Below are 27,077 nucleotides of genomic sequence, written 5' to 3'. Positions count from 1 at the left end.
TTATTTTTTATTTTTTGAGACGGAGTCTAGCTCTGTCACCCAGACTGTGCAGTGGTGCAATCTCGGCTCACTGCAAGCTCTGCCTCCTGGTTTCATGCCATTCTCCTGCCTCAGCCTCCTGGGTAGCTGGGACTATAGGCGCCGCCACCATGCCTGGCTAATTTTTTGTATTTTTTTTAGTAGAGACAAGGTTTTGCCATTCACAGGATGGTCTCCATCTCCTGACCTTGTGATCCACCCTTCTCGGCCTCCCAAAGTGCTGGGATTACAGGCATGAGCCACCATGACGGGCTAATTATTTTATTTAATAAATATTTGTTAAATGAATGAGTGACGTATGTTCCTCTAAAATGTTTTAAAAGGCCACATAACTATGAATCTATGAAATAACATGTAGCTGTCAAATCACATTAAGATAGTGCATAACTCATTTTTAGAGGTTTCTCCAGCCTGGAAGGCAAAGTAGTAACACAGAAAGAGCTCTGGGGCAGGAGTGAGGCAAGAGCAGCTGTTATAGGTGTAACAATACAGGCTCCATTTTACTTCCTAACACTGCAGTATCTTCATTACTACTATGAAGGAGTTGACTGAACTGTTTGCTAAGATTCCCTTTGATGTTTACACTATGTCTTTATTTTATTGTATTGTATTTTATTTGAGACAGGGTCTCACTCTGTCACCCAGGCTGGAGTGCAGTGGTACAGTCATGGCTCACTGCTGCCTTGACCTCCAGGGCTCAAACTATCCTCCCACTTCAGCCTCCCGAGCAGCTGGGACTACAGGCGCTCACTGCCACACCTGGCTAATTTTTTTTGTATTTGTAGAGACGGAGTTTCACCATGTTGCCCAGGCTGGTCTCGAACTCTTGAGCTCAAGCGATCCGCCCACCTAGGCCTCCCAAAGTGCTGGGACTACGGGCGTGAGCCACCGCACCCAGCCCAAGTGTGTCCTTTTTCAGTCTTTGAAAGAGTGCTCCTGTTTTTTAAAAGATGCAGAAGTAGTATGTAAATATATTTTATTTTAAAACTTTTAAGTAATACAGAATTACATACGGTAAAATATGAAATTGAAATTCCTCTTTTACAACCACCCGCTTCCCAATACCACTCTCCTCAAAGACTACAACTGGTACAGTTTGGTGTCTGTATGTTCTTCCATCCTTTTTCTATGCTTGAATATATGTCCAAATACAAATGTGTAACTGAAAAGAAACACAAACGGAATCATATGATATGTATTATTCTGAGAATTGCTTCTCTCCCTCCCCTTCTCTACAATATGCCTTTGGGGCCTTTTCCGAGTCAGGGCCCCTAGATTGACTTCATTCTGACAATACGAATATATCATTGGTTATTTAACGATTCCACTAGTGCTAGACATGGGTTGTTTCCAGTTTTACACCACTATAAACAATGCTACAATAAATATCCTTGTATTGCATAGCATAGTGATTAAGAGCAGGGGTGTTGGGATCAGACTCCCTGCATTCGAATCCTGGCTCCACCTCTCCACAGCTGTTACTTAACCTGTCCCTGCCTCAGCTTCCTTGTCAATAAAATGGGGACCGCCAGGATGTTTTTAGAGATAAATTAGTCAACGTATATAAAGTTCTTGAATGGCACATAGCCCATAGTAAGTGCTAAATGTTATTATCATTATTATGAAAACTATTATAAATAAAATTTTGTGTGCATGTGCAGCATGTCTGGGGAATTTATATCTAGAGATGGAATTGCTGGGTTGAAGTTATGCACACTTAAAATTTTGAAAGTTTTTTTTTTTTTTTTTTTACCAAAATGCCTTCCGATAAGATTTTAACTGTTTCTATTTCCATCAACAGTGGTTGAGAGTGTCTGTTGTCTTCTGCCCTTGATATCCCAGTTATCATGTATTTTAATGTCTGCTCCATTATGAGATATTTATACACTTTTCAAATTGTAGGCTAATTAGCTGATATTCTTCGTGTCTTTTCCTATCAAAATTGAAACCTAAGACTTCTGATAGTTAAGACAAGTTTGGGCCATTGGCTTTCCACCAGGGTAGCTTTAGTTGGAAGTTTTACGTTGTGTCTTGTCCATACCCATTACTGCGTCTCCTTAGTGGAGTTCATATGCCCTTAAACATATATGGTGATTCTTTCTTTTCTGTGTGGTATATGTAAAATGAAATTAAAATCATTGTTTACCTCCCAAAGAGCTGAAAACAAAAGCAGAACACAAAACAAGTACCAGCGGGTTAGTACACACTATGAAATGTTGAAGATTTAGCAGAAATTCACACCTGAGGTGAAAGAAGTGTTATATGTTACGGAAATGTGTCTGAGCTTGCCCTTTGGCAAAATGCTGTGCTGTTGTCTTCTGAGTCAGGACTTAAGCTACGCCTGGTTGAAGGAATGCTTCAGGCTCCACCCAGCCCTTTGGGATTGGGGGGCCCTTCAATAGCCCGAAAGCTCTCTAGTGCTCTCCTCTGGTCAAAATAAGGAGGTACAGGCTTCAAAGAACTGTGTTTCTTACTGCCATTCAGAGTATTTGTTTACAAAGTGTTTTGTTTGTTTGTTTGTTTTTAGGGTTTTTTCTTGTGATTTACAAAGTTAATGTCAAAGAGTTGAGGAGGAAAAAAATTCGTGTTCTAAGAGGGAAAAATTATTTGTGAATAAATCCCCGAATGAAGGATTTCGTTAATACTTATTTTTTCAATTGAGGAAAGCAAAAGGAAAAAGAAATACAACTACCTTTCACAGCATTCCGGTGTGCACTTCCAAAATAATATAAACCAAATCTCCACCACACAAAATTTCCAAAATACCTAAATCCCCAGTGTACTCATTTAGTGTTTTCTGACTGATGCGAGCCTTATTTAAATTCTTACATAGGGAAATATGAAAATAATGTGTTAGTATTAAAGACTTCCTAAAACTGTGTTACTACTAACTTACCTGTGTTCTCTATATCTGAACTGTATCCTGGGAATGACTTTGTGATGGAAAAAACTTTCCTTATTTTGCAGCTGTCAAAGTCCAAGATTTCCTTTTGACCTCCTTCAGATCTTTACTCAAATGTCATCTTATGGGTGAGATCTTCCCTCTGTGCTCAGTACAAAAATTATATCCCGGGACTACTCTCCAAAATTTCCTCATCCCTGCTCTGCCCTATCCATCTCCATATTTTTATCATTCTCCATAGCACCTATCATATAATGTACCATAAATTTTACTTCTAAAAATTGAGATATAATTCACATACCACATGGTTCACCCATTTAAGCATACAATTCAATGGTTTCAGTTCTCAGAGTTGGGAAGTCATCATCACAATCAATTATAGTACATTCTCGTCACCCTAGAAAGAAATCCTGGGCCCATTAGCAGTCAGCTCCCATTTCTTTTCAAACTCTGCCCCTCTTCCCTGGCACCCCCCCACCCCCAGCCCTAGGCAACCACTAATGTACTTTCTGTCTCTATTGATTTGCCTATTCTGGACATTTTATATAAATGGAATCATATGTTATATGGGTTTTTGTGATCTCACCTTCTGTCATTTAGCATGCTTTCAAGGTTCATCCATGTTGTAGTATGTATCAGCAGTACTTTATTCCTTTTTAAATGCCAAATAGTATTCTACTGTATGGTTATACCACATTTTATTTATCTGTTTATCAGTTGATTGACATTTAAATTCTTTCCACTTTTTGGCTATTATAAATAACTCTGCTGTGGACATGAATGTACAAGTTTTGGGGTAGATATGTGTTTTTATTTTCTTGATAATTTTACTTAAAGAAAATCATGTTTATTATCTGTCTTCAGCACCAGCACCAAATACCATGCCGGCACAGAATAGGTGCTCAATACATATCTGTAAAATAAATGAGCTATTCTCTCTACTCTGCAGAATCTCAAGCCTGTTGCCAGTGAGATCCTTCAGTTCCTTTTAATTTTGGTCCCAACTTTTTACCTACAGCCAGTTGAAAAGTCCTTACTAGAATAAAGGGGAGGTGAGTCCTCCAGGTCACTGCTGTCTCTTCAATACACCCCCCACCCATTCCAGAGCTGCTTACATTACACTCCAGCTCCTGTTATGCCTCTGCTCTTATATCAAGTAGATCCGCTTTGCTCTCAACCCCAAATCCCTACTCCAGATAATAATGAAATGTCACGGAAACTCTGAGTCTGGGTGGATCTCTGAAATGTCAGTGACTCTGATCTATTTTGTTTTATTGAGAGCCAGTTATTATTACTTATTAGTGCTTAACTTTTTCTTTCTGAAAGAAAAAAGATCTCAAAGAGTTATACGCTCAGAGACTCCAGGGTTGCAGTCCCAGAGACTACTTCCTGCTTCACAGTGAACCAGAAAGAATATAAGTTTTGATAAGAATTTTTTTTGGTAGAAAAGAGTGACTTCTAATTTTAAAATAAGCATGTATAACTTAGATCATTCGTATGTGGAAACAGCTTGTGAATTTAACCCAGAGCTCTCCCAGACAGCCCAACCCATAGATAATGACAGCATACAAATATTCACATTGATTCATAGAATTTAGCACACATCTGTTGAGAACCTGTGATGTGACAGCCCTGTGCTAAGTAAACTCTCCAGTGGACATAAAGATGAACAGAACCTGATCCTGGCATCAAGGAGGTCACAACCTGAGGGTGAGAGAAGGACAGATACATATTTCAGCCCAAATATTGGGGGAAAAATTGTACCCCTATAGTTGCACAGTTCTTCAACTTTCACTAGTTAGATGTCAAGCGTTGTGTTAAGTACTGGGGATGAAAACAAATATGAATGTCATTGGGCTAGCACATGAAGTGTTTCCAGTGCATAATATGGGGCAGAAAGGACTCTGAGAACATGAAGGAGGGAAGGGTTGATTTTGACTAGGGCCACGTATCAGAACCTGACCTAGAAACATTTTGGTAGGTGGAGAGGAGTAGGAAGGGCATTCCAGGTGAAGAAAACAGCATGAACAAGCCAGGACAATGGCTACTGGTCAGATCCTTGGGAACAAGAGACAAAGAAAGATGCCCAGGACCTTAAAATTCTCAAATCAGTTCTGTCATAGCCACATATTCCATTCAAGATCTTTGTGAGAGCAAGACAAGACCAGGAGTTTTTGGCCACAAAACCTAATGTGGAAACTGATTTGTTTTTCTAAGACCACCAGAGCGGGCACAAAAGAACCAGCGAGTAGGCAAGTGTAGGAGCAAAACTGCAAGTTTATTTTGGTCACCTAAGGTGTGGGGAAGAGGTCTGTCGGCCTCCGGCAAAGAAGGCCGACAGAGTCCCCTGTGGGGCTCTCGGAGGGAGTTCCTGCAGTCCTGACATCCAGACAGGAGTGGAGGACTGAGGAAGGCGGCGTGTGGCGTCCCTCCGGAGCGGCTTTTCTAGGAGTGGGAGGGCAATAGGCGGGGCACGGGCATGTCAGGGGGCGTTCTGCAGGTGCGACCAGGTAAATCTTGGTCTCTTCGGATTGACATCACCTGGCGCATGCCTAGTTGGTCTGCACCTTCCCGGGTTGCCAGCTGCATTTTCGCGTGCGCGGGAAAAGTTGGGGGGGTGATGAAGAACCCAGAAGTGCACCATCTTGCCTCCGTTCGTCCAAACAGTCCAACCTTTTATTGATAATAGTGATAAAGGGGCACCGTGGTCTGTCTGGCTACTTCCTGCTGTTAAGGGGCACTGTTAAGGTCGGGGCCTATGGTTGGTATTTGGACGTACGGATGAGGAATAAAATAAGGCACAGTGTTAGCATAGGAACGAGGTATGGAAGCATTTGTTGGAATATGGGCAAAACCCAGAAGGAAGGTCCCGGCAAGGTTGGGGTGTTAAGGTTTTGTATCTCAGTTTTTTATTTTATTGAGGGTTTGAATGTTAGTGTCTACTAGGCCTGACTTGCTAACATAATAGCAGCACTCTTCTCCAAGGAAGAGACAAGTGCCTCCTTTTTCAGCTGTAAACAAGCCTAGGGCTCGCCTGTTTTGGGCAGCTACTTGGGCTATTGAGGTAGTTCGGCGCTGCAGGGAGGCCAGGCTTTCAGCTGATTCCAATAACTAGAGGGAGGAAAACAGCCCGTTTTTGACGGAAGTGGCGTAGTGGCATAGAAAGTTGCTGGAAAAGCTCTGCTACTTCTGCCTGGCTGTATAAAGTTAGACTGGGGACCAAGGACACGGGGACATAGAGGGATCAGTTAATGGCTGTATGGTTAAGAGTTTTAGAGAGAGACCAGTTGCACCAGAAATAGCCTCCAATGGGGGCTGTTTGGCCTCCATTGGGTGCCTGAGTATGATTACCTCAGGATGAATTTGGAGTTGAATAACGGAAAGGAAGGATTGGGCTATTTGGATTTTGGTATAGTGGCGCCTGGAGTGTGAGTGAATTGTGGGATGTTTGACCAGTTGTGTTGAAGGCCATGGGCAGGGGGCTGCCACTAGGCGGGGGCCTTCTAAAGCCTCACAGAGGAAGCAGTGGGAGAGATTGGTTATATGCACAGTGTAGGTTAAGTTTAGCCTTTGGCGGATAAGTGTGAGCTATGAGAAGGGGGTCTCTATTGTGCGGAGAGAAGTTTGATAGCCTTAAGGAAGACAACTGGCAGAACTATGTACTATTGAGTGTGTTCGGCTGTCCTGTGGCCAAGTTTCAGTGATGAAAAGAAAAAAAATTGCCATACAGTAGGCGGACTAGCAAAGGTCTGAGTGTATGAGTGAAACAGCAATATAAGTATAAAATGAGGCTTCATTTTCAGTGTAGTCACAGAGTGTCCCTTGCCACTGGAGATGTTCGATGAAGGTTAGGAGACGGGAGAACCACTGCTCTGGACTATTGTCTGGAGGTAGATATGGGTCTGGGGTTATGTATTGAAAGTCTGATAGGTTTATGTAGAGGATGGTGAGAAAGCGAGCTAAGCGCCAGGGGTCAGGGAGCATGAACTAGTTAAGAAAGTTTTGTAAGGTTGAGGCGAGTGGGGGAAAGTTGAACTGATGTCCACTGATTGTTCTTGGTGGGGGCCCTTTTTAGCTGGGAAATATGAATCCAATGCGTGTGTCCCAGGAGTTTTGCTGCTGTATGTGTAGACAGAAGGACAATGTATGGGCCTTTCCACCTGGGCTGTAAGTCTTTGGCTTGGATATCTTTTATGTATACTTGGTCTCCGGGACTGAGGGAGAGATGTGGGTTGTAGGCGTCTATTGGAGGAGGGTGTGCTAACTCAGCGTGTTGTCTTAGGAGTTGTCCAAGAAGAGTGAGATATGGGAGGTAGTTCGCCAAAGGGACTGGCAGGGAAGGTATTTGTTGGAGGGTTAGGGGCCGTCCGTAGACTAATTCGAACGGACTGAGGCCTGTTGGGCTTCGAGGTGCTGCCCGCAGCCGGGTCAGGGCTAAGGGAAGGAGAGTTACCCACGACTGCCGGGTTTAGATTGAGAGTTTGGTGAGCTGCTGTTTGATGAGTCCATTAGCTTTTTCTACCTTACCAGAAGACTGAGGCCTATAAGGGATGTGGAGTTTCCAGGTGATGTGTAGGAGGGCTGCCACCTGTTGGACTACCTTAGAGATGAATGCTAGACCATTGTCGGATTGAAGAGTGACCGGGAGGCCAAACCTAGGAATAATATGTTCAGTGAGTATGGAGGCAACAATGTTAGCGGTTTCTCCTGTGGTAGGATAGGCCTCGATCCACCCTGAAAAGGTGTCCACAAGGGTTAAGAGGTATGTGAATTTTTTATGTCTTGGCATATGTGTGAAATCAATTTGCCAATCTTCACCTGGTTGGTGTCCTCTGAGTTGATGGCTGGGATGGGGATTACGCAATGCGCCTTGAGGATTTGCCTTTAGGCAGGTAGAGCACTGCTGGTTGATTGTAAGTAAGTGTTTTTGTAGTGTTGGACAGTGGAGGAGGGGATTTAGGAAATCATATAAGGCTTTGGGTCCTATATGTAAAGAATTATGTATGTCTGTTAGAATGGTATGGAGTTGTGTTTCAGGAATAACTAGTTTGTTATCAATATATAGCCAGTCACCTGTAGTTAGTTTGGCTGTTGGATTTTGTAATAGCTTAGCCTTTTCTTCCTGAGTGTAATTAGGGGCATACTGGGGGAAGAGAAAACAGGCAGAAGGAGGCTTAGGGGTAGAAAATCCGGCGGCTGACTTGGCAGTGACGTCAGCGAAATTGTTGCCAGCTGCTACCGGGTTAGATGAAGTTTGGTGCCCTTTACAATGTATAATGGCTACCTTGGAAGGTGCCGACAGTGCATCTAGTAGTTTGAGTATTTGGTTTTTGTTAATAATAGGGGTACCGCCGGTGGTTAAAAACCTCTCTCTTTCCAGATGACTGAATGGGTGTGTGCGATTAGAAAAGCATATAAGAATCTGTGTATATGTTTACTGTTTTTCCTTTTGATAGTAGGAGTGCCTTGGTTAGTGCAGTGAGTTCTGCCTGCTGTGATGTGGTCCCTTGTGGTAGGGGTTTTGCCTCTAAAACTGTGGAAGAGGTAACTACTGCATATCCTGCCTGTCTGTTTCCTTGAGGGTTGATAAAGGAGCTGCCATCCACAAATAGGGTTAGTTGTGCATTCTGAAGGGGCTGGTCATGCAAGTGTAGGTGGCTGGGGGGTTGAGCCTCCAGAACCTCAGGATAAGAATGTTTAGTATGGGGTGGTTTAAGAGAGTCTGGCAGTAAAGTGGCTGGATTTAGAGAGGAGCAAACTTCTAAAGTAACAGTGGGGTCTTCTATGAATAAGAGATGGAAAAGTTGGAGCCGGGATGGAGTTAAGTGGCTAATACTTTTATGAGCGATGAGATCCTGAAGACGGTGTGTGGAGAGGACTGTTAGATTACTGCCTCTAATGAGCTTTTTTGCTTCTTGGGTCAGGCAGGCTGCTGCTGCTAATGCATGCAGACAGGGTTGACAGCCTTGTACAGTTGGGTCTAGCTGTTTGGATACATAGGCCACAGGACGGTGGGTGTTACCGACAGGCTGGGCTAAGAGACCAACTGCCACGTTCTGCCTTTCATCTGTAAAGAGTTGGAAGGGACACTGGAAATCAGGCAGTGAGAGAGTGGGTTGTGAGAGAAGGCAAGCTTTTAAGCGGGTGAAATGAGTCGAGATTAACTTGGGGTTGGACAAAGGCCCATGTGGGGTTTCTTTAACTGTGGCGTATAAAGGTTTGGCTAGGATTCCAAAATTGGGGATCCAATGTCTGAAGAAACCTATTAGACCTAGGAAGGATTGAATTTCTTTTGCATCTTGAGGGGGAAGAAGGTTACGTATTAGGGCCATGCAGTCGGTAGTTAGTGACTGGGTTGTTGGGGTGATTTCAATTCCTAAGTATATGACGGTTTGGCAAGAAATTTGGGCCTTGTGTTTAGATACTCTATAACCTAATGAGCCTAAATGGTTGAGGAGAGTTGCAGTGTCTAGAAGAGAGTCTTGTTTGGTAGGGCTACAGATTAGGAGATCATCTACATACTGCAGAACTTTGCTATTAGTGAGAGGGCAGGAGGCAAGGTCTTTTGCTAAGGCCTGACCAAAGAAATGGAGGCTGTCCCGGAACCCTTGTGGGAGGACTGTCCACGTCAGTTGAGTGGAGGTATGTGTGTCTGGGTCCTCCCATGTGAAAGCAAAAAGGAACTGGCAGTCTGTGTAGGGGTATGGTAAAGAAAGCATCCTTAAGGTCTAGCACAGTAAAATAAGTAGAATTGGTGGGGATATGGGACAGAAGGGTGTAAGGGTTGGGAACTACAGGGTGCGTGGGACGGGTGGCTTCATTGACTAGCCGAAGATCCTGTACTAACCTATACGTTCCATCTGCCTTTTTAACTGGAAGTATTGGAGTGTTACAGGGGGAATGTGTGCGGACAAGAATATGTTGGCTAAGTAGTCGCATGATAATTGGCTTTAAACCTTGTAGATGTGTCGGAGAGAGAGAGAATTGGGGGCGGTTTGGGAAACGAGTGGGATCTTTGAGCTTGACGAGAACTGGTGGGTGGTGGGCAGCTATGACCGGGGTGGAAGTGTCCCACACTTGAGGGTGTACAGAAATAGGGAAGATGGGGGGTGGGGGTGACATAGGAGGAGCGTGTGCGCTTGCACAAAGCATGAGCAACAGGTCATGAGGGGGTTGAAGGGGAGTGGATGGGTTGGTGGGAATGTATATGGAGGCCTTTAAGGTGCTCAGGATGTCTCGGCCTAGTAAGGGGGTAGGGCATGAGGGTATAATGAGGAACGAGTGCGCAAAGCAGTTGTTGGCCAGGCAGCAATTAAGGAGTGGAGTTTTTCATGGGGTGGATGACTTTCCGTCTACTCCTACTACAGAGATATTGGATGGAAGGCTAGGTCCAGAGAAGGACGGCAAAACAGAATAGGTAGCCCCACTATCTATTAAAAAATTAATTGTCTTACCCGCTACCAGGAGAGTTACCCGCAGCTCGGCGAGGGTGATGGGGGTCCCCGAGTCTCGGCACCTTCAGTTGTAGTTGTCATCTAGATGTAGGAGCTGGAAGGAGCTCCCAGGATCCTGGGAAAGGGGGTCACGTGGAGACGCAGCACCTGTTCTCAGGGTGGGGCAATCAGATTTCCAGTGTCCTCCCTGCTGGCAAGCAGGGCAGGGGGCTGCTGGGGGACGAGGGTTAGGACATTCACTGGCCCAATGTCCTGATGCCTTGCACTTATAGCAAGGCTGCGTTGGGACTCGGGGACCCTGCGGACACCTGTTGGCATAGTGTCCTGCCTTGCCGCACTTATAGCAGGCTCCTTTCTTGGCCTTGGAGTCTGTGGGGTGTGTGCTCTCTGGTCTGGGGTTACAACTGGGCTGTAAAGCCACTGCTAGGAGTGGGCCTTCTGTTTGAGGCGTGCCTGTCGCACTGCCTCAGCCGTCTCCTCTCTGGAGTTATAGACCTTAAAGGCTAATTTAACCAGGTCTTGTATTGGTGCCTGAGGACCATCCTCTACCTTTTGAAGTTTTTTACGAATGTCAGGAGCTGATTGAGAAACGAAATAAGATGCCAAAATGGTGGCCCCTGTGGGGGAGGCCGGATCTAACCGGGTATATTGGGTTAGAACCTCAGTCAGCCTATTTAAGAATGCGGCTGGATTTTCTTCTGGATTTTGAATAATTTCTTTTAATTTGTTAAAATTTACAGTTTTGTTTGAGGCTGCTTGCATACCAGCCAACAAACACTGAACCATTATGTCTCGCCTACGGCACCCAGGCTGGTTTGCTTGGTAGTTCCAGTCTGGGTCTGCTGAGGGGACTGCTTGCTCCCTTAGTGGGATGGCGGCGTCAGTTAAATGTAGTTGGTTGGCGTGCTGCCTGGCGGCCGCTAGGATGCGCTCTTGCTCCTCAGGGTTCAGGGTAGAGGTTAGGATAACCTGGAGGTCATGCCAAGTTAAGTCATAGGCCTGACAAAGGTATCTAAATTCCTTTATGTAGATGGTGGGATTAGCTGAGAAATCCCCTAAACGCTTCTCAATTTTGGAAAGATCGGCCAATGAAAAAGGGACATGTACTCTGACTACCCCCTCCGCCCCAGCCACCTCTCGCAAAGGCGCTAACACTGTAGGAGGGTGTGGGGCAGGAGTGGAGGCATCAGCAGGGCACTTAGAGCGGGTGTGTGCAGAGACAGGAGACTCAAGACAGCCAGTTGGGGGCCCTGAAGGAGGCACGGGACTGAGTGGATTACTAGTAGGTAAGGAAGAGGAAGGAGGAATCTGGATGAGGGGAGGAGGAGGAGTCTGGGCAGGAAGGGAGGGGGTGGAGAGAGCGGGGAGAGAAGGAGGAGTATAGGGAAGGTTGGGACGAGAGCATAAGGCCCAAAAGCCTTGTATGTAATTAATTTCAGACCACTTGCCTAGCCACTGGCAGAAATTGCTGAGGTCGATCACGCCACAGTGGAAAGGAAAATTAACCGCTTCCTCCTAAGGTCTTGTTCGACCTGTAAGGTTTTTAAATTGGCTAGGAGGCACCCTAAGGGGGTGCTCTTTGGAAATTTGGACTGGGGGGTTTCCCGTTTGTTTCCTCTTTACTTACACAATGGACACAATGGAAATGGAAGTGGATCTCTGCCTGGCTTCAAAGCGTCCTTTGGAACCAGCAGAGACAGACTGGAGGCTCATGGAGCCAAAGTGGAGATTACCTTCAGGCGGATATCTCCGTCCTGAATGGGTCTCCCGAGCCACTTGGTGGCTCAAAAGTGGGCCTCGGACCTGCACAGGATTTTTGGCCGAGGGAGGTAAAGAGGAGACAAGGGCACTTACCCCAGAGAGGCCGGTGCTCTTTGGAAATTTGGACTGGGGGTTTCCCGTTTGTTTCCTCTTTACTTACACAATGGACACAATGGAAGTGGAAGTGGATCTCTGCCTGGCTTCAAAGCGTCCTTTGGAACCAGCAGAGACAGACTGGAGGCTCATGGAGCCAAAGTGGAGATTACCTTCAGGCGGACATCTCCGTCCTGAACGGGTCTCCCGAGCCACTTGGTGGCTCAAAAGTGGGCCTCGGACCTGCGCAGGATTTCTGGCCGAGGGAGGTAAAGAGGAGACAAGGGCAGTTACCCCAGAGAGGCCGGTGCTCTTTGGAAATTTGGACTGGGGGTTTCCCGTTTGTTTCCTCTTTACTTACACAATGGACACAATGGAAGTGGAAGTGGATCTCTGCCTGGCTTCAAAGCGTCCTTTGGAACCAGCAGAGACAGACTGGAGGCTCATGGAGCCAAAGTGGAGATTACCTTCAGGCGGACATCTCCGTCCTGAACGGGTCTCCCGAGCCACTTGGTGGCTCAAAAGTGGGCCTCGGACCTGCGCAGGATTTCTGGCCGAGGGAGGTAAAGAGGAGACAAGGGCAGTTACCCCAGAGAGGCCGTGAGAGTGAGGGAAGCGGGTCTCAGGTCCTGGTCCATCTGCCGCATGTGGGAGCAGGAGGAGGTTCCTCAACCCTTAGAGGCCTGAGGAGGGGGTCTCCTCCCGGGTTTCGGCACCAACTGATTTGTTTTTCTAAGACCAACAGAGTGGGCACAAAAGAACCAGTGAGTAGGCAAGTGTAGGAGCAAAACTGCAAGTTTATTTTGGTCACCTAAGGTGTGGGGAAGAGGTCTGTCGGCCTCTGGCAAAGAAGGCCGACAGAGTCCCCCGGTGGGGCTCTCGGACAGAGTTCCTGCAGTCCTGACATCCCGACAGGATTGGAGGACTGAGGAAGGCCGTGCATGGTGTCCCTCTGGAGCGGCTTTTCTAGGAGTGGGAGGGCAATAGGCGGGGCACGGGCTTGTCAGGGGGCGTTCCGCAAGTGCGACCAGGTAAATCTTGGTCTCTTTGGATTGACATCACCTGGCGCATGCCTAGTTGGTCTGCACCTTCCCGGGTCACCAGCTGCATTTTCGCACGTGCGGGAAAAGTTGGGGGGGATGAAGAACCCGGAAGTGCACCATCTTGCCTCCGTTCGTCCAAACAGAAACTAGCCCTTGTATGCAGAAACCAAAGACCCTCCTGTTGCTCTGAAGCAGGCCTGATCCCTAGAGCCCACACAAGCCCAGCGGCACCCTCCCCTTTCCACCCAGGCCCCCACTTGAACATCAGGCTCATGTACCACACTGCTTCAAAGGCACGGAAGAGCCAACTCAAGGAAAAGCCTTCAAGAAAAGAGGGGAAATGAGTTTTTCCCCAAGATATAGAGCAAAGCTGGCATCATTCAGCACACAAAGCCTTGCTAGTTAAGTCACAAATCAAATAAGAGAATTGCTTTTAACTGCTATGAGAAAGCATAGACTGATTTGACATTGATGGGGTGCTTATCATGTGTCAGGCATTGTCCTGTATGTTAAGTATATATCATCTCATTACCATAACACTATTATTATGTAAGTCCTATTCTATAGACAAGGAAATCAAGGCCTTAGAGAGGAGAAACTTCCAGTTATATCATAGTCAAGCCATTGGATTCAGGCAAGTTGGCCAGAGTTCATGCTTTTGATCATTTATTTTACAATATAACTTCAATAAAATTAGATTTTGTAGAGAGAGAGAGAGCACTGGAGGGAAAGGAAGTTCAGTCATGAGTCCAATGAGACCCATTATACAGACATTCAAACTTTTCAAGTTCTTTGCATATCTCTATCCTTAAGTCACTTGAGTCCCAATCTAAGTAATAGGTTGACTAACACTGTGCAGTCTAGTGCAGTTGCCTAATTTTCCATCAATACCCACAGCTAAGATGGACTGTCTTCCAGAAAATGGTCTCAAATGCTGGAACTAATCCTGCTCCTAAGCCAATAGCTCAGCTAAGTCAACATCAAATCCACTTTGGAGAGTTCTATGCTATCTTATATCCCAGGTGTGATAACTGAATGTAGTGGATGCTGTGGGATGCTGCCCCTATCTCCATTTTAGGATCACAACATTCACTCTCCCAGCTGCTGGAGTGTTGGCTGATGAAGACTCACACGTGAGTCCCTCTCTGGGCATTACTTCAGCTAAAGGGAGCTGCCATAATCAAGGTTATGTCTCCTCTCTACAGGCAGTCCATATCCAATGACTGGCAGATGTAAAGATACAAAGCCCATTCCCTTGCCTTAATGTAGGACAGTTTTGAAGGGCCAGCCCAGTTCAGAGCTTCCAGTAGGAATTGCTGAAGACTCTGTTACAAATGATTTACAGTTCAATAACTCTGGCCATTCTTGCTTCCCTCATTCCCTTACAGGTGTCATTCTCAAAAGCATTCCCCTGTATTCTCTTTCTGAAAATCACTGCTTCAGAGTCTGCTTCCCAGGAAACCTAGTTTAAGAGTTAGTGGAAGACAGACTATAAGATGATATTTTGGTGCTGGCCCATCTGCCAGCCAGCTGTCAATAAGGACACTGTCTTTGATAGTTTAAATATTGATGCCTCCTAGTGTGCTATGCAGGTGCAATTGCCAACATCTTTTAGTCAGCAAACGGGAAGGGAATGCACTGCTGGTATACTGTTTTCAGGAGTCTGAGAGGTTTTGTGGAAGGAGTGATTATAAAGACTGTGTAATCAAATGGCTCTTTCTGGGTAATATTGATTTTTTGGCAAAAGAGAAGGGAAGGCTGAGGTGATTAATCATGAATTTAAGGTGAACTGTGGAAGCTAGAGGGCCTCTACTGCAACATACAAAAATGACTTTCATTTCTTGCTGAGGGGGAGGAAAAAAGAGTTCCAGATTTTTATGAGGGTAATAGAGTTGTAGAGAAGGTTAAGTTCTTAGCCTGAGCAGGAATGCTACACCAAAATCAGGTTCTGATTGGGAAGGAGTAAGATGCTGAGATGTTACAGGAAGATCTTGGTTGATGCACTTGAAAATATTGAATTCCCGGATTCCCCTGTACCCGCTGAGCTCATGTCTCCTCATAAAAGGGTAGAGTCTCCTGTGCTTGAAGATGATGCATAGGCTTCTGCTTCTGAAGATGATAGCCACCACTTTGAGGATCTACTCCTGGCCACTAATCCAATAAATAGGGTTAAGACACAACGTAACTGGCTGGGGAACTGCTGAAGTGGCTAAGGGAGAAAAATAACTGTACCCTGAAGGAGCTAGTTAATATATACTGGCAGGAGCTGGGATAATTTATATGGGAATGAATGCTGAGGGTGCTGGAGCAGGGGTGGGACATAAAGTTGAATAAGGGTGAGTTTATCAGTAAGGCTAGAATTCAACTTCTTAACATAATACATGTGACTCTTTGTAATATGGCTTATGCATAGCTCTACAGCTTGAGTTTTTGTCCCAAATTGTCCTCTCTACTCCTGTTATATTCAGCTACCTAGACCAAGTTCTGTTACCCCTGGATAAAGCCACTAACTACTCTCTCTGCTTAGAATATTTACCTTACTCCATCGCCACATTCTGTCCCTGCTTTAGGTGCCTACAGTTTCCTTCTCTTTCATAACTCAGCCAACCTGGGAATTTATCTGCTAACAGAAGTAGAAATTACATTCTTTTTGGGAAACAGTTTGGCAAGAATGAGAGCGTTAAAATGTTTCTACATCTTGACTCAGTAATCCCACTTTCCCCTAGAGGAATATCTGAAATATAAGCAAAAGCTTATGCACTAAGATATTCAAAATGGCATATTTGATGCTATAGAAATTAATATAGCCCAAATGCTTGAAAATATAAGGTTATGCAAATTATATTTATACCAAGAAATTACATGGCACTCTTGAAAATTATGTGTTTAAGTAATTTTTAGTGATATGCAAATGCTTATCTAAATAGAAAAACAAACTATAAAATTTAATATGATCTAAACTTTGTAATAATGTTATAGAAAAAAATACTGAAAGAAAATACACCAAAATCTAGTAGTAGTTATTGCTGAGCATTGGAATTACAGCTCATTTAAGTTTTCTTCTTTCTTATGCTTTCCTGTATTGTCCAAATTGGCTCAGGGTAGAGGCATTGCTTTCATAATTAGTAAAAAGTAGGTCATCAGCAAAGCCTGAGTCCTGTCTCTTGCTCTCCTCTGCAGACAGCATGAACTTCACCACTCGCTACACCTCCACTAACTACCAGTCTCTGGGTTCTGTCTAGGTGCCCAGCTATGGCCCCCCTGCCAGTCAGCAGCACAGACAGCATCTATGCAGACGTCGGGGGCTCTGGTTCCCAAATCTCCGTGTCCCGCTCCACCAGCTTCCAGGGCGGCATGGGGTAGCGGGCCTGGCCGCAGGGATGGCTGGGGGTCTGGCAGGAATGGGAGGCATCCAGAACGAAAAGGAGCCCATGCAAAGCCTGAACCAGCACCTGGCCTTCTACCTGGACAGAGTGAGGAGCCTGGAGACTGAGAACCAGAAGCTGGAGAGTAAAATCCGGGAGCACCTGGAGAAGAAGGGACCCAGATCAGAGACTGGAGCCGTTACTTCAAGACTATCAAGGACCTGAGGGCTCAGGTCTTCACAAATACCGTGGACAATGCCCGCATTGTTCTGCAGATTGACAATGCCCATCTTGCTGCTGATGACTTTAGAGTCAAGTATGAGACAGAGCTGGCCATGCACCAATCTGTGGAGAGTGACATCCAGGGGCTCTGTAAGGCCATTGATGACACCAGTGTCATTCGGCTGCAGCTGGAGACAGAGATGGAGGCTCTCAAGGAGGAGCTGCTTTTCATGAAGAAGAACCATGAAGAGGAAGTAAAAGGCCTACAAATCCAGACTGTCAGCTCTGGGTTGACCTTGGAGGTAGATGCCCCCAAATCTCAGGACCTTGCCAAGATCATGGCAGACATCTGGGCCCAATATGATAAGCTGGCTTGGAAGAACCGAGAGGAGCTGGACAAGTACTGGTCTCAGTAGATTAAGGAGAGCACCACAGTGGTTACCACGCAATCCACCGAGGTTGGAGTTGCTGAGATGACGATCACAGAGCTGAGACATACAGTCCAGTCCTTGGAGATCAACCTGGACTCCATGAGAAATCTGAAGGCCAGCTTAGAGAACAGCCTGAGGGAGGCGGAGGCCCACTATGCCCTGCAGATGGAGCAGCTCAATGGGATCCTGCTGCACCTGGAGTCAGAGCTAGCACAGACCCGGGCAGAGGGACAGTGCCAGGCCCAGGAGTACAAGGCCCTGCTGAACATCAAAGTCAAGCTGGAGGCTGAGATCACCACCTGCCACGGCCTGCTGGAAGATGGCAAGGACTTCAATCTTGGTGATACCCTGGACAGCAGCAGCTCCATGCAAACCATTCAAAAGACCACCACCTGCTGGATAGTGGATGGCAAAGTGGTGTCTGGAGACCAACGACACCAAAATTCTGAGACATTAAGCCAGCAGAAGCAGGATACTCTTTGGGGAGCAGGAGGCTAATAGAAAGTTCAGAGGTTTTAAAAAAAAAAAGCGATAAAAGTTATTTTAGCTCTCTTGCTTCTGCTCCAGCCATATAAGATGTGCCTGCTTCCTCTTTTCCTTCTGCCATGATTGAAAGTTTCCTGAGGCTTCCCCAGAAGCTGAGCAGATGCCAGCATTGTGCTTCCTGTACTGCCTGTAAAACCGATGGTTCTAGGCAAGATGTTATAGACAAATAAGAATGAGCCATCCCTCAAAATGTTATAAGGACATTTGGGTAGGGACTATCTAGACAAGTAGAATGGATGGATACTGGCTGGATGGAGGAAGAACATTCTGGAATTTAGGGCTAAGAGTTGAAGGCACTGAAAAAAGAGACTTGGTACTTGAACCCTCATCCTGCCTGACATCTTATCCTGCAAACTTCAAGAAGTTGACTACACCATGAGAGTCAAGCCAAATTTGGGAAGTGAGAAAGAGACAAGGCTTTTCTGTCAAGAAGAGAGACAGGGGCTGTGCATGCTTCACTTTTCAGGACCACGTGGAAGAGTGGGAAAAACTCTTCCACCCCTTTCTTCTCATATAGGACAGAGTAGTTTGATGGTGAAGAAAGAGAGGAATCAGGCTGGGCACAGTGGCTCACTCCTGTAATCCTAGCACTTTGGGAGGCCGAGGCGGGTGGATCACTTGAGTTCAGGAGTTAGAGACCAGCCTGGGCAACATGGTGAAACCCTGTATCTACTAAAAATACAATAATTACCCAGACATGGTGGTGCATGCCTATGGTCCCAGTTACTTGGGAGGCTGAGGCACGAGAATCACTTGAACCGGGGAGGTGGAGATTGCAGTGAGCCAAGATCACGCCACTGTACTCCAGCCTCGGTGACAGAGCAAGATTCTGTCTTGGAAAAAAAAAGAGAGAGAGAGGGATCCCTTTCTACTATTGCGCTTTCATCACTCTAATTGTTGCTATTGTTATTCATCTCACAAGTGTATACGGGAAATCTACTTCTCACTCAGTCCATCCTCTTGTACCTGCAGGGAGACTCTCTAATGTTGCTCACTGTTTTGAATTAGCACATTTCTTTGCAGTCCCCCGTATCCACTAGGATACATTCCAAGGCCCCAGTGGATGCCGGAAACCGTGCATAGTACCATACCCTATATATGCACCAATTACTTTTTTCTTTTCTTTTTTTTTTTTTTTTTTTGAGACGGAGTCTTGCTCTGCCGCCCAGGCTGGAGTGCAGTGGCCGGCTCTCAGCTCACTGCAAGCTCCGCCTCCCGGGTTCACGCCATTCTCCTGTCTCAGCCTCCCGAGTAGCTGGGACTACAGGCGCCCGCCTCGTCGCCCGGCTAGTTTTTTGTATTTTTTTTTAGTAGAGACGGGGTTTCACCGTATTAGCCAGGATGGTCTCGATCTCCTGACCTCGTGATCCGCCCGTCTCGGCCTCCCAAAGTGCTGGGATTACAGGCTTGAGCCACCGCGCCCGGCCACTTTTTTCTTCTTAACAATTTCACAAATAGAACATTTGTTCTTACCGTAGATCTTCACAACCTTAGTAGAGAATTTTTTCTTTTTTTTTTTTTTTTTTTAATTTTTGGAGACAGAGTCTCGTTCTGTCTCTCAGGCTGGAGTACAATGGCGTGATATCAGCTCACTGCAACCTCTGTCTCCTGGGTTTGAGTGATTCTCCTGCCTAAGCCTCCCAAGTAGCTGGGACTACAGGTGCCTGCCACCACTCCTGGCTAATTTTTGCATTTTTAGTAGAGATGGTGTTTCACCATATTGGCCAGGCTGGTGTTGAACTCCTGACCTTGTGATCCGCCTGCCTCGGCCTCCCAAAGTGTTGGGATTACAGGCGTGAGTCACTGTGCCCAGCCCTTATTAAGTCTTTAAGTGGGAAGCTTTTCTTTTCACTTTTATTTTATTATATTGAAACATTATAACTGATCATTGAAGAAGATAGTGTTAACATTCCATTTTGACAAAACCAATTAACTTATCCAAGCATGTGCATGCTGTACACAGAAGAGCCAAGGTTAAAAAGTCCCTATTTTTACTTATTTTTTTTAGATTCAGCAGATACATGTGCACTTTTAATGATCCAGTCACCCAACTAGTGAGCATAGTACCAAATACATAGTTTTTCAAGTCTTGCCTCCCTCCTTCCCTCCTCCTTTTTGGAGTCCCCAGTGACTGTTGTTCCCTTATTTGTGTTCATGTGTACCCAATGTTTAGCTCCCACTTATAAGCGAGAACATGTGGTATTTGGTTTTCTGTTTCTGTGTTGATTTGCTTAGGATATTGGCCTCCACCTCCATCCATGTGGTTGCAAAAATCTTGTGCCTTTTAATGGTTGTATAGTATTCCATGATGTATATGTACCACATTTTCCTAATCCAATGCACTACTGTTGGGCACCTGAGTTGATTCTATGTCTTTGCTATTATGAAGTGTTCCAGTGAACATACAAGTGCATGTGTCTTTTTGGTAGAATTATTTATTTTCCTTTGGATATATACCCAGGAATGAGATTACTGGGCTGAATGGTCATTCTATTTGTAGTTCTTCAAAAAATCCCCAAACTGCTTTCCACAGTGGCTGAACTAATTTACACTCCCACCAACAGTGTGTAAACCTTCTTCTTTGCTCCACAATCTCACCAGCATCTGTTAATTTCTGACTTTTTAGTAATAGCCATTCTGACTGGTGTGAGATGGTATCTCATTGTGAAATTCCCCATATTTTTATGATTCTTAGGCAGTATCATGGGTCTGTATACTGACATGCCCTGGGCATGACTTCCACATCGCAGAATTGAGAAGTTGACCCAGAAATGCATTTCAGGCTGAGCAGACAATTATCAGAGGAGCTGGCTAGACCACAGCTATGGTCAGATGTGTCATAGGGACCATGGCCTTTCTGTAGGCTCATGGTCAGAGGTGGAGAGGAGATGTGAACCTTCTTGTGAAAAAAGTCAAAGTGAAAGCTGCCCCGTGGTGATGGGTGCTAGGCCTCACCCACCAGATCCTGTGCATCTCCTGGCCTGCTGGGCTCAGTCTCCACCCCGCTGCTTGGTACTCGCCTGGCAGAATCTGAGTGATGCCTTCTACACTCCCTGCCCTGCTCTGCCACTGGCTGTGTCTGAGTCAGAGGATTAGTACTCAGCAGCAGACTCTCCCAAAACCCATCATCTGGGCTGAACCTAGTTTCATGATTCCAAATGCAAAGCCGGTGACCATCTGTTACCGGGGAAATTCTGGGGCTGTTGAATACCAGCTGTGCTTTGAAGGAAGCCTTTCTGCCATGGAGAGACCAAAACCCCCTGAACGGATTAACAAAGTTGAATTCCACATCCTGGTCATGACCTCCCGCACGGCAGGGCTATACAGCTGCTTCTATCTGACTGGGAGCTCTGGTCAGGGGCCAGTGACTCTCTGGATCTGGTGGTAACAGGAGGGAAGATCCAGTCGCGTACAGTGCAGATATGGGAATCTCCAGGTGGAGTTCCCCATGGGCCCTGTGACCACAGCCCACAGAGGGACATACCAATGTTTTGGCTCCTATAACAACCATGTGTGGTCTTTCCCCAGTGAACCGGTGAAGCTCCTGGTCACAGGGGACATTGAGAACACCAGCTTTGCACATGCAGACCCCACCTCTTCTGGCTCTTGGGACACCTACCTTTTAACCACAGAGACGGGACTCCAGAAAGACTGTGCCCTCTGAGACCACACTGCCCAGAATCTCCTTCAGATGGGCCTAGCTTTCCTTGTCCTGGTGACTCTGGTGTGACTCCTGGTTGAAGACTGGCTCAGCAGGAAGAGGACCAGAGGGCGAGCCAACGGAGCTTCCACTTGGGAATACAGGAGAAGGTTGAGAACACAAAGACCCCTTGAAGAATGACCAAGAAACACAGTGGCCATGGGTGGAAATGAAAGCTGATCTTGAGCCTGGGCGGTGGGAGTTCTGTGTTGGACCCAGGGAGAAGGGAGTCATTGCAGGAAAAAGGGACAATGGCATTCCATTTATCAAAGCATCCTGGAGAAGACAGGAGGTTGGAGAAACAAGCTAAATTTCTTTGGGAGGCAAAAAAAAAAGAAAAAAGGTGTTTTCAAAACTCAACTTAAGTATCCCTTCTTCGGAGAAGAAAGGTCCTTTTCTCCTATATATATATTTTTCATGTATATATATAAATATAAATATGTATAAATATATGTTTATTTATGTACATATACATAAATAAAAGTACGGTCCTTACCAAACACAATCATCTACTGACCCATCTGTATCTTTCATTAGGATTATGAGGGCAGGGATTTGGTCTTTTACCTCTGTGACTGTGGCATCTATGCATTGTGTGGCATGTAACAGATTTCTAACAAAGATTTGCTTTTTGGAGGAAAAGGGAGCTGTTGCTGTTTTTAAACTTTGGACCAGGACAGGGGGTCTTTATTATTCAGAACCTAAGAATTAAAAAAACCCATAATTTATCAAAACAAACTTTTTTGAAGAAACACTAGAGTAAAACTTTGTGTGTGTGTGTGTTAGTGAAATATGTAGAATTAGTATCGTTATAAACAAAGTCCAGGACTCAACGAAAGGAATAAAGTAAGAACAGAGTCGAAACATGAGGCATGTTGTAATTTTTCCCTAAACTACAGTAACATGATATTAATGTTTTCCTCAAAATAAACTCAGAATTTAACATAGTGTTCTTCCAGACGAGTGTGAAGGAAGGCAGGTGTTTTCCCAATGCTGTTCTCCTTGGGAGCTGTCAGCTTCAGTGCAGTATTTCACAGCTAGACTGTAAACAAACGTTAATTCCAATTGGCTCCATATACATTCACCAGTAAAATACCAGAAGTGAGTGGTCTCTGTTGTTCTCCAAAATGTGTGATCTTGAACAGACTTTTATCGTGAAAATGTTCATAGTTTTCACGTATCACTCCCAGCTGAAAGTTGTTGTCCGGTGTAACAGTTACATAATATAATCTTTTATGTGAGAATTTTGAATAGCACAACAGAGACAAGAAAACAGACTAACTTCTTGGTATTACCACATCTTGGCGACAAGTGAGAGTCCTGTCTAAAATGTAAAGGAAATCTTATTTGGTGAACCCTGTAATAGGTGGGGGCTGAGAGGGAAATCTAGGTTGCTGGATTTGTCACTAGGGTTTCCTCTATTAATAACCAGAGGGTTCCAGTTAGTGTCACCTCCCAGTATGAAAATAAATTTTCTTTCAGGCTTCGTTTGTGCAATTACACGTGTGTGGAGTGGCAGGCGGCGCCTTTTTTTAGGTCCTGATGACCTGGAGGGTGACTCGTAATCACCCTGAAAGTATGAGGACCCTAAGGAAACCTCCCCTGGGGGAGAGAAAGGGCTGGGTTTAGAGCCAGTGCGTTGGGGCTCGACTGGCACCTTCTGGTGTGAGCGGCACCTGGTGGGGGTTCCACACGGAGCCGCACCCAACATTGCCCCGGGCCCCCCACACCTGTTCTGAGCCCAGGCACTCTGCCCCGTCCCACTCCGCTCTGAGCAGCGTCCCCCCCACCCCCAGCACCCTGACCGCCTCCGCAGGTCCCCGCGCTCTACCCTCAGGCCCCGCGCCCCCTAGCCCTGGGCCGCGCCCCACATCCTTCCCCGAGCCGCAACACCCCACCGGACCGCACTCCCTCGAGCCGCCGCTCGTTGCGGGCCTGAAGCGCAGCGCACCTACTGGCCAGAGCTGCCGAGGGCGGGAAAAGTGGCCAACGGCTGCACAGGCCCTGGGGCTGCTGAGGAGATGGCGTCGATGGCGTCGGCCTCCAGGGCCTCGGTGCCTGCGGACTCATTCCGCACCATCAGCCCAGGCAGGCGAGGCGAGAAGGCTGCCTCCGCTGTCTCCGGGGACACGGAGCCCGCGACCACCCTGAAGGGCACCGCGATCCCAGTGCGGTCGGTGGTGGCCGTCCCTCGCCAGGTGAAGGGGAAAGCGGGCCGGGAGGCGGCCAGACTGCGGCTCCAGCGCCTGCCCGCGGCTCAGGCCGAGGACCCGGGAGAGGCGGCCGAGGAGGAGGAAGAGGAGCCCCTGCCGTCAGTGCCTGAGGATGAAGAGGAGGCGCAGCTCCTGCCCCCAGTCTGCGGGTCCCGTATGAGGGGGATGTGGCGGGACGAGAAGGTGTCGCTGTATTGCGACCAAGTGCTGCAGGACTGTAAGGTGAGCGGATCCAGGGCAGGAAGACGACGGTCAGAAGCTCGCCGGGGCCTGGGGACAGGCATCTGGGGCTTCCCTCTTAGGCGGATGGGGGTCCACAGGGCACAGCGAAAACCTGCGTTTCAAAAAATTAAATTGAGTCAACCTGTGTAGAGCGTTCACCTTGTTAGAGGTGCCCGCGTCGTGCCCTAGAGGAGTTAAGGTTCGAGTTTCCGACAAAATTCGTCAGTTAACGGGATAGCCCTGAGAGAATTTTCTGAGAGCTCCTAAAAAATGAAGATATATTGGCCTTATCATTGCACAGGCATGAATCTTTTTACCTTTATTTAACAGTTTATGCCCAAACATACGATCACTTAGCCTTGACTTTTACACTAGAATGCTAGAAATTAAGAGTACTTCCCACTCAGCAGTCCACGAGGCGGCATGATATATATATATATATGTGTGTGTGTGTGTGTATATATATGTGTGTGTGTGTGTGTGTGTGTGTGTGTGTATATATATATATATTTTTCTTTTTGAGACGGAGTTTCATTCTTGTTGCCCAGGTTGGAGTGCAGTGGCACAATCTCGGCTCACCGCAACCTCTGCCTCCCAGGTGCAAGCGATTCTCCTGCCTCAGCCTCCCGCGTAGCTGGGATTACAGGCACGCGCCACCAAGCCCGGCTAATTTTGTATTTTTTTTTAAGTACAGACGGGGTTTCTCCAGTTGGTCAGGCTGGACTCGAACTCCCGACCCCAGGTGATCCGCCCGCCTCGGCCTCCCAAAGTGTTGGGATTACAGGCGTGAGCCACCGTGCCTGGTGGCATGATTTTTTAAATATAGAAAATACATATCTGATAAAACAGAATAGAGCAAATATTTCATGTTTCTAACCTAGTTTTTTAAGTTGTAGCAGAAGAATTTGTGTACCTGCATATTCATTGCAGTGATATTTATAAAAAGTTGAAAATTAAGACATAAACAATAACTAGCTGTCTTATCTATGAATTATTCCAGTGAATAGATCTCTTTTAAGTTTAATTTTTTGTTGGTCATGTTTTCCACTAGATGTGGTTTCAGTTAAAATCTGTAACTTTGCAGGTCGTTCATTATTTAAGGCTATATTGGTTCCATTTGAAAATAGAAATCAATAAAAAAAAACAGTTAAAAATCTATAATTTCATATATTTATACATATATACATTTTTTTCTCTTATTAGGCAGAAGATGCTGATGAAGTTATGGGTAAATACCTATCAGAAAAATTAAAGTTGAAAGACAAATGGCTTGGAGTCTGGAAGACTAATCCCAACGTATTCTTTGTGAAATATGAAGAAGCTTCTATCCCTTTTGTTGGTATACTGGTTGAGGTAAATAAATTTTATTTGATCTTTGTTCTTTTTGAATCAGTTTTTTCAAAGACTAAAATATGACTTTATTATTTGGAGATTGATACACAAGAGTTGACACATTTTACTTCTGTTTTAAGTCTCTGAGAAAATTAATAGTGTAAAAAGAAGGTAAGGGGAATATTAGTGCCTATAAACCATTATTATTAAATGGAATCTAGTAGTATCAGACAATATTTATTAGCCTAGTTTTTGCTCAAATAATGTAAAAATAACAAAAGTGCATTTCTTATAAAATTAGTAATTTAGTCTTTAACAAATTTGGGACTTCTTTTTCTGTCTTTTTCCTTTAATCTTCATTTATCTGAATTATGAAGTTTACTTCAGATGAGGAAAGAAAAAGAAATGGATCAGAAAACTATTGGCAAAATTTGAAATTTTTTTCCTTTGAAAAGTACCCTTTTTTGGGAGACTGAGGCAGGAGAATGGTGTGAACCCAGGAGGCGGAGCTTGCAGTGAGCCAAGATTGTGCAGCCTGGGCGACAGAGTGAGACTCCATCTCAAAAAAAAAGAAAAGAAAAGAAAAGTACCCTTTTAGTATAATATCTTCCAACCCTTTATCTGATAAGATTTTTCTTTTCTTTTCTTTTCTTTTTTTTCTTTTGAAACAGAGTCTTGCCCTGTCTCCCAGGCTGGAGTGCAGTGGTGTGATCTCGGCTCACTGCAACCTCCGCCTCCCGGGTTCAAGCGATTCTCCTGCCCCAGCCAACCGAGTAGCTGGGATTACAGGCACATGCCACCACACCCAGCTAATTTTTTGTATCTTTGGTAGAGACGGGGTTTCACCATGTTGGCCACGCTGGTCTTGAACTTCTGACCTTGTGATCTTTAGTAGAGAAGGAGTTTCACCATGTTGGCCAGGCTGGTCTCGAACTCCTGACCTCGTGATCTGCCTGACTCAGCCTCCCAAAGTGCTGGGATTACAGGCATGAGGCACTGCGCCCAGCCCTAATAAGATTTTTCTTTGTTAGGCCTGTAGGCTAAACATTGTGGCATGTTTGATTCTGTTAAAGGTCAATTATCCTTATATAGAAATTAATATTTATAATCACAAATGATACCCTTGCCCCAGATAGATCATTTAAATCTGTATTTTTGGATACAAGAAAAACTTATGTAACTCATTGTGTTATATACTACTTGAAAACAATTTTAAAATATATGTTCTATGGAAAAGTCAGTGTCAGTTTTACAGATAAAGAATGGCATCTGGGTGTGGTGGTTCATGCCTGTAATCCCAGCACTTTGGGAGGCCAAGGCAGGTGAATCACTTGAGCTCAGGAGTTCGAGACCAGCCTGAGCACCATGGTGAAACCCCCCATCTCTACCAAAGAAAACAGGCACACACCTGTGTTCCCAGCTACCCAGGAGGCTGAGGTGGGAGGATCACTTGAGCCTGGGAGGCAGAGGTTTTAGTGAGCCTGGGGGACATAGTGAGACCCCATCTCAAAAAAAAAAAAAAGAATATCATATTTTCAGTCATAGAGATTACAAAGGAATGTAAAAGATTCTTGGGATTAGTTAAGTTTTCAATAAGACTCTATTAGTTAATTTTTCAGTAATACTCTGTTTCTTTTCCTTTCCTTTTTTTTTTTTTTTAAGATAAGGTCTCACTCTGTTGCCCAGGCTGGAGTGCAGTGGTGCTATCTCAGCTCACTGCAACCTCTTCCTCGGTTCCAAGCAATTCTCCCACC

At 45.6% G+C, this 27,077-nt stretch overlaps 1 protein-coding gene and 2 pseudogenes across 2 annotated transcripts in view; all 3 read left to right on the top strand.

Moving 5' to 3' along the window:
- The first annotated feature begins 16,427 nt into the window (after positions 1-16,427).
- On the top strand, positions 16,428-18,399 carry LOC117076854 (annotated as a pseudogene).
- Positions 18,400-20,061: 1,662 nt separating this feature from the next.
- On the top strand, positions 20,062-22,061 carry LOC117076852 (annotated as a pseudogene).
- Positions 22,062-22,771: 710 nt separating this feature from the next.
- Positions 22,772-27,077, top strand: part of SHCBP1L (SHC binding and spindle associated 1 like) — a 44,149-nt gene continuing 39,843 nt past the window's right edge. For both annotated transcript variants that reach the window (XM_033200780.1, XM_033200781.1), the window contains exons 1-2: positions 22,772-23,991; positions 25,195-25,344. In XM_033200780.1, the coding sequence (XP_033056671.1) occupies positions 23,578-23,991; positions 25,195-25,344 (564 nt within the window). In that variant the 5' untranslated portion in view covers positions 22,772-23,577. The remainder of the gene's footprint in view (positions 23,992-25,194; positions 25,345-27,077) is intronic.

Source organism: Trachypithecus francoisi, unplaced genomic scaffold, assembly GCF_009764315.1.
Source record: "Trachypithecus francoisi isolate TF-2019V2 unplaced genomic scaffold, Tfra_2.0 Lachesis_group5, whole genome shotgun sequence".
NCBI classification, from domain to species: Eukaryota; Metazoa; Chordata; class Mammalia; order Primates; family Cercopithecidae; genus Trachypithecus; species Trachypithecus francoisi.
This window is presented reverse-complemented; position numbering and strand designations above follow the sequence as displayed.